Source organism: Molothrus ater, chromosome 2 (assembly GCF_012460135.2).
Source record: "Molothrus ater isolate BHLD 08-10-18 breed brown headed cowbird chromosome 2, BPBGC_Mater_1.1, whole genome shotgun sequence".
Classification (NCBI taxonomy): Eukaryota; Metazoa; Chordata; class Aves; order Passeriformes; family Icteridae; genus Molothrus; species Molothrus ater.
Window position 1 is genome coordinate 100,699,809 of NC_050479.2, and position 7,397 is coordinate 100,707,205.

General features: G+C 65.3%; 1 protein-coding gene across 1 annotated transcript; it reads right to left on the reverse strand.

The window, feature by feature from the left end:
• Positions 1-130: 130 nt before the first annotated feature.
• Positions 131-3,630, reverse strand: PHOX2A (paired like homeobox 2A). The gene is made up of 3 exons (XM_036390135.1): positions 3,423-3,630; positions 1,522-1,709; positions 131-559 (listed from the first exon to the last, which is right to left on the reverse strand). Exons 1-3 carry the CDS (start codon positions 3,628-3,630, stop codon positions 131-133), a joined length of 825 nt encoding a protein of 274 aa, XP_036246028.1.
• Positions 3,631-7,397: the final 3,767 nt, after the last annotated feature.

Here is a 7,397-nt window from a genome sequence, read left to right on the forward strand (position 1 = left end):
GGCCGGTCCCGCTCCCTGTCCCCGTTCGCTGGAGCGTCGTGGCTGGCTCCGTGGTGGGGGCGGTGGGTGCAGGGGGCAGGGTGGGGGCCGAGGCGGGTTCGGGGGGCAGCCGGATCCGGTGGTTCAGCGATCAGAAGAGGTTTGTCTTGATGCCGTTCGGTTTCCGATGGAAGGAGGAGAGGACGCCGGAGAAGGGTCCCGGCACAGCCTCGGTGGGCTGCCAGGCCTTCAGCAGCTCGGCCGTGTTGGGGGCTCCGCTGCCGCCCCCCACCCCTGCCCAGAGGGGCGCCTTGAGGGGCTGGGGGGCATGGCCGGGTCCCAGGGGTGCCCCCGCGCCGGGGCTGGGGCTCAGGCTGCCGCCGGGGCTGCCGAGGGCAGCGGCGGGCAGGGAGGCCGTGCTGTCTGGGGTCGGGCTGCAGTTGGATTCCTTGGATTCGTCGTCTTCTGAGGAGGAGCGTGGCTCCGACTTCTTCCCGCTGCTGCCGGTGCCGCTGGCACCCTTGGCGTTGGCCGCGCGCTCCTGCTTGCGGAATTTGGCTCGACGGTTCTGGAACCACACCTGGAGGGGGATGGAGGGGGGTGGGAGCACCCCTTGCCACGGTCCCTGGGGCTTCGGGGAGCCTGTGGGTGCAGGCAGCCCTCCCAGGCTCCGGAGTGGGCTTCACAACCCTGCCTTCCCTCGGGGGAAATGTCTCCCACATCACCAGAGGGATCCACGTATCCACAAAAATGTAGATTTGTGAGTCTGACGCCAGGCGCTGCTGGCGTGGGCTCCGGTGTTGGCAGGGGAGGGAAATGGGGAGGGGACATCATCACCACACTGCACCCACACCTGCCCCTGGTGCGGCCAGAGCCCACAGCCCACAGCCCCGGCTCCCCGCGGTGCCAGCAGGGGGTTCCACACTTCCCCCATCCCCCCGGAGGGAGGAGCCAGGACCCCCACTCCTGCGGGTCCCACATTCCTGTGGGGACAAAGGTTCTGCACTCCCCGAGGGGGTCCGAAGCCACAGAGCGGGGCCTTCACTGACACAGGGGGGATCCCACACAGAAGGGCCCCACAAAGATGGGTCTGCATTGGCACAGATTGGGTGTCTGCACTCACAGAGCAGGATCTGCACCCACACGGGGGCTCTGTGTCTGTCCCGACTCCCCCAGGAGGAATCTGCACTGACACAGGGGTCATCTGCACCCACAAAGGGCCACTCTCTGTCCTTCCTGGACTCTCAGCAACCTCGAGGTGTTTGGGACTGCACTAAATCATTCATGACAGTGACGGTGCTGTGGCACGAAGCGATGCCCGCGCTCTGCTGGGGGTCAGGCTGTCCCCCCGAGCTCCCAGCAGAGCAAGGCTGTGACAGCAGCGTGTCCCCCGACTGCGGCAGTGCCGAGGCCAGGTCCCTGCCTGCCGCCCCTGCCAGTGCAGGGAGCAGAGCAGCAGCGTCCCACGGTCAGGGTCCCTGCTCCAGGGGGATTAGAGCCTTCCACGCCCAGCCCCAGCCCCCTTTCCTCCCCGGAGCTGACCTGCACCCGTGCCTCGGTGAGGTCGATCTTGAGGGCCAGCTCCTCGCGGGTGTAGATGTCGGGGTAGTGAGTCTCGGCAAAGACCCGCTCCAGCTCCTTCAGCTGCGAGCTGGTGAACGTCGTCCGGATCCGCCGCTGCTTCCGCTTCTCGTTGATCCCCGACGGGTCCGAGAAGAATTTGTAGGGAACTTGGAGGGAAAGGAGGACTCAATACAGTGGGAGGGCTGTGGCGGGCACCGGGGGGACACCCGGGCAGGGGGCATCAGGCAGGGATGGACCGAGAAGGGATGGACCAGGCATGAGACACTGGGCAGGTGATGGATCGGGCAGGGATGAACCGGGAAGGGATGAACCGGGAAGGGATGGACTGGGCAGGGATGGACTGGGCAGGGGACACTGGCCAGGGATAAATGAATCGGGAAGGATGAGCTGGGTAGGGGTGAACCGGGCAGGCAAGGAAAGGGCAAGGAAGGATTGGGCAAGGATCGCATAGGAAGAAATGGACGGGGAATACATAAACGGGCAAGGGGATACACTGGGCAGAGGAATCGGCAAAGGATGAACCAGGAAGGACAAACTGGGCTGCGGTGAACCGAGAAGGGGTAGACCGGGCAGGATGACTCAGGGCATGGACCGGGCACGGTGAACCGGGCACAATGAACCGGGCAGACTCCGCGGGCAGGGCGGGAAGGACGAGGGCAGCGCTGGATCGCTGCCCCCCGCTGCACCCCCGGCCCCGTTCGCTCGTTCGTTCGGCGGGACGCGGGGCCCCGGGGCGGGAGCAGGGCTGGCGGGGCAGTGCGGTGCCGGTGCCGGTGCCAACCGGCAGCTCCTTCGTTATCGGCGGAACCACAGGCAGCGCCTCCGCGGTGGCAACGAATGCGGAGCGGGGAGTGGGTTTGCAGGGGCGAGGACCTTCCCCAGCCCCGTTCTGGGGCCGCCACAGCTCCAGGGATCCTCGGGGATCCGCGACCGTGCTTGGGAGGGCTCATCCCCAGCGGCGGAGGCGAGCGGGGAGACCCGGGACGGGCGGCGGGAGGGACCGAGCCGGGCAGGGCCAGCCCGGGCTTCGAGCACCGGCAGCACCGGGCACCGGTGGGACCGAGCACCACTAGTGCCGGGAATCCACAGCACCGGGAATCGATGTCAGGGGGAACTGACGGCACCAAGGACCTGACAGCAGCCGCTACCGACGGCATCGGGCATGAAATGCCGAGCACCGGCGGCAACGGGGACGGGCGGCACCGAGCACCAGCAGCAGCGTGCACTGGCGGTACCGAGAACCCGACAGTACCAGAAATTTGCAGGAACGGGCACCGGGGCACCGGGAACAGACAATTCCCGGGACCGGCGGCATCGGGCACTAACGGTGTAGGGCACTGGGGTCACTGGGAACCGATGATATCGGTCGCCAACGGTGGCGGGAACCGATGGTTACGAATCCTGACAGTGCCGAGCACCAGCGGCACCGGGAACGGGCAGGAACGGGCACTGTCGGCACCGGGAACCGATGGTATCGGCGCCGACAGCACCGAGCACTGCCGGTACTGTACAACAACGGGACCGGGAATCGGTGGGATCGGGCACCGGCGCTACCGGGAACCGGCAGTAATGGGCACCGTCGGCATCGAGTTCTGACAGCACAGGGCAGCGGCGGCTCCGGGAGCCCGCAGCCCCGGGCACCGACGGCATCGAACACTGACGGTACAGGATACCGACGGCTCCGGCAACCGATGGCACCGAGCCCCGACATCCCCGGCAGCCGCCGGTCCCGAGCGCCGGTGGCCCCGGTCCCCCGCCAGTTCCGATCCCGGCCAGCCCCGACGGCGCGGCCGCTCCCTGACGCCCGTCCCGGGGCTGCCCCCGGTGGCTCCCGGCGGGTCGGGGTCCCTGTCCCTTACCTGCCGAGTAGGGCGAGGGCTGGTGGTCGCGGAGGGCGCCCAGGGCGCAGCTGGCGGAGGCGAGGGGGGCGCAGGCGGGCGCAGGCCCGAAGCCCCCCCGCATGGGGCTGTACTGGAAGGAGCCCGCCTGGCTGCAGGGGCTGAACTCGTAGCTCGCCTCCATGGCGGCCACGCAGGACTCGTAGGAGTTGAGGTAGGAGTAGTCCATGGCGAGCCCGGTGCGGCCCCGGCTGCCGTCCGCCCGTCCCCGCCGCCTCCTGCCCGCCGGGCCCCCGCCCGCCCCCGCCACCGCCGCCGCCCCGGCCCGTTAATATACCGGCGGGGGGAGCGCGGACAAAGGCTGCGCTCGCCGGGGGCTTTTGCATGACAATATCTCCCGGGGACGGCGGGAGCGGGCGGAGCCGACACCCCCCTCCCCTCAGCCCCCCGCCCCCCTTAACCCTTCGTGGGCGCACGCACCCCCCGCCTCGGACCGGCTCCGGCAGCCGCTGCTGGGGCTGGGGGTGGGCGGGGGGACAGCGGCCCCTGGGCACCCCCAGGAGCAGCACCCGGCGGGCCTGCTCTGGGACCAGCGCTTGGACCTTCCCCCCGTGTCCTATCCTTCTGTATCATCCCTGTCCCCAACGCCATCGCTATCCTATCCCCATCATCACCCATCCATCCATCCCATCCCATCCCATCCCATCTCATCCCGGTCCTCGGTCTTGTCCCTGTGCCCATCCCTATCCCTTCCTGTGTGCGTCTTCATCCTGATCCCCATCTCCCTCCTTGTCGCCACGCCATGCCATGCCATGCCATGCCATGCCATGCCATGCCATGCCATGCCATGCCATGCCATGCCATGCCATGCCATGCCATGCCATGCCATGCCATGCCATGCCATGCCTCTGGGGCTGAGCATCCCAGGGGCAGGAGGGCAAACAACAGCACCACGCCCTGTCCCTGGGTGCCCTCCGCCGTCCCTGGGTGCAGGGGGAGCAGGCGGCTCGGGAGGGGTCCTCAGTCCCACCCCTCTCTCCTCGGGGGGCTCTGGCCTTTGCAATCCCCCTCCCCAGTTTTCAGCCCGGATGAATTTCAAAGCACCCCATCCCCCCAGCCCCCTGCCGGGACCGAGGCAAAGGCTTTCGCCCCTTTCAGTGGCACCGGAGGGGCGTGTGGGGAGGGGGGATGCGGGAGGATTTGGCGGGATTTGGGACATTTTCAAGACAAACACTTTCACTAAAGAGGATTTAAAAGTCTAATTGTGCCCAATGAAGGGCTTTGGGTCCCCCAGGGGAGCGGGGGGGTGGGGGAAGAACGGACTCTGGCCGGGTCCTGTGGGATCGCTTCGAATCTGTCCTGCCCTGTATCCAGCCCCGCATCCTGTCCCACCTTCTCCCCTATATTCTTGTCCCATCTCCTGTCCTAACCCGTGTCCTTCCCCATTTCCTGCCGTGCATCCTGCTCTGTCTCTCGCCCTGTGTTTTGCCCCATATCCGATCTTGTGTCGTGCCCCACGTTTTGCCCCATCTCCCGCCCTGTCTCCTGGCCCGTGCCCTGCCGTCTGTCCTGGCCCATGCCCGTCCTGCGTTCTGCCCCACATCTCAGGCCACAAAGGGTCCCGCTCCCTCCTGGATTCCGTTCCCTGGGAACAGCCCCCACTTCCCCCGCGGTCCATCTCCGTCTCCGCTCCCCCGGCCGAGCCCCCGGCCCCGGTGGGTGCCGGCGGTGCCCCCCCGCGCCCTCCCCAGCTGCGCGGCCGGAGCGGGCAGGTTGCTAAACAAGTTAATTCGATCAGGGCGTGGGGCTGGCGCGGAGCGAGGCCCCACTGTCGGGCTGCTGGAGCTGTGAAAAGTTAATTCAATTAAGTTTTCCCTCTAAACTAATTAGGCAGCAATCTGCCACGCAAGGAGCTGCTGGTGCTACCCAGAGACGGGCAGAGCCGGGAGGGCGAGGAGGAGGAGGAGGGAGATGTAGGGGGAGAGCAGAGGCAGTGGAACATGGAGGGGAGTGGGATGGGGCGCAGCCGGGGGTAGAGCCCGCGGCTCCCATGGGATGGGGGGGATCCCTGCGGACTGTGGGGGATGAAGGGACATGGGTGCTGGCAGTGGCCCGGCTGTCCCCGGTGCTGCCCAATGGGGGCTGGGTAAAGGCTGACGCCCCCTGCTCCCGGAAGGGGCAGCACTGGCAGCGGGGAGGGCCGAGCACAGTGGTGGAGATGGGGACAGGCACCCCCATCCCTCCATCCCATTGTGTGCTGGGAGCTGCCTGTGGGCCTGGAGATGTGTCCGTGTGTCTGGGTGGGTCAGGGTCCCTCCAGAGCTGGTTGGGGGGGCTGATGAGACCCTCTCCAATGGGATCCCTTATGATAGAACAGCTCCAAAGGGACTGTCCTGATGGGGCCCCTGTCTGGTGGGGGACTCCTTGAATGGGACTCCTTGAATGGGACCCCTCTGATGGGTGGACCCCCTCTGGTAGAACCCCTCCAATGGATCCCATGCCGATGGCACCCTCTCTGAAGGGACCCCTCTACAAGATCCCCTCTGATCACACCCCAAACTCCCCCAGCTCTAGCCCCAGCTCGGTTGCTCTAGCACCCACCTCATCATTGCCACCCACACTCTCCAGCCTTCATTGCCCCATGGAGTCCCCCAGATGTGTCGGGAGGTCCTGGTGGGTGCCCCAGCCCCACAGCTGCTCCCAGCGGTGCTGGAGGCCTCTGTTCACTGCCACTCTGTTCCTGGGGACAAGGCTGGGGTGCTCCAGTGTGTCCTGAGCCCCTCCACTAGTGGCACCCTGTGCCCTGACTGGACTGGGTGCATGAGGTTCAGATGCAGGGAACTGAATGTGTCTGGCACTGCCAAAGAAGATTCTTCTTCCAGATCCCGTGTTCCCAGGCACTCTTCCTGGCAGTGGAAGCCCATTTACTCTATTGGCACCAAGAAAACCACCTCAAAGGGCTGTGGAGGGCCCATGTGGCTCCTGCCTGTGGGGCTACGATCCATGGGGCTGGCACAGCTTGGCATGTGGGATGTGGCATGATGGAGGGTGGCACAGTGTGTACTGGGACAGCATGGAATAGGGTGATGTGACTTGGCATGACAGAGTGTGACCTGGCACAGCATGACATGGCACAATGTGGCATGGCACAGTGTGATGGCACAGCACGGTGTGACAGGATGTGACACAGCACAGCAGGGCAGGGCACACCTGGGGGCACAGCCAGAGAACAGCCGTGCCCAGAGGTGCACACCCACGCACACGTACATGCTACACCTTTGTGCTTCCATGCACACACATGCAGAGCTCATTGCACACCTGTGTGCACCTCTGGAACTGAATCTGACCTTAGGAGGCTCCAGCAGAGCCTGGTGACACTCCCAAACCCTCCAGGGATGGGATCCTGCTCCAGCCCCTGGCATTAAGCCAGGAAAAAAGCTACTGGGATAGGAAGGGGGTTCAAGGAATCCCCCACCAACCCTCCTTTTATCCCTGGAAGACAGGAACCAGCACCAGAACCAAACCCTCCTGGGGACACCAGGGTAGGGGGTAACAGTGGGATGAGGATCCTATCTGCATCCCAAGGACAGTGGCTTGGGGCTCATTAATCCTGGGAGGGTTCGATTTCCATATGTATTTCATGTTCTACTCTTCAAAACCCTGGGGTGGCCCCAGTAGTGACCATGTCTCCTGTTCCACCATGAGCAGCTCCCTGAAGGAGCCCCCATGGGACATGGGGACAACCTGGACAGCTCAGTTCCACTTGAAATAATAAATATTTCCTGGAAGAAGGTCATGAGAAAAAGATTCAGCCAGGGGTTTGCACCAGGATGTCACCTGGCTGGGCTGGGGGGATGTGACAGTGGGTCCCAGCTCCCAGTGGTATTCCCCACTCTTGGTGACATTCCTGGCTCCTGGTGATGAGCAGGAGACCCAGGAGTGCCCTGGGATGAGGGTGGTGATGTCAACAGCTGCTCCTTCTGGGGACACAAAGGG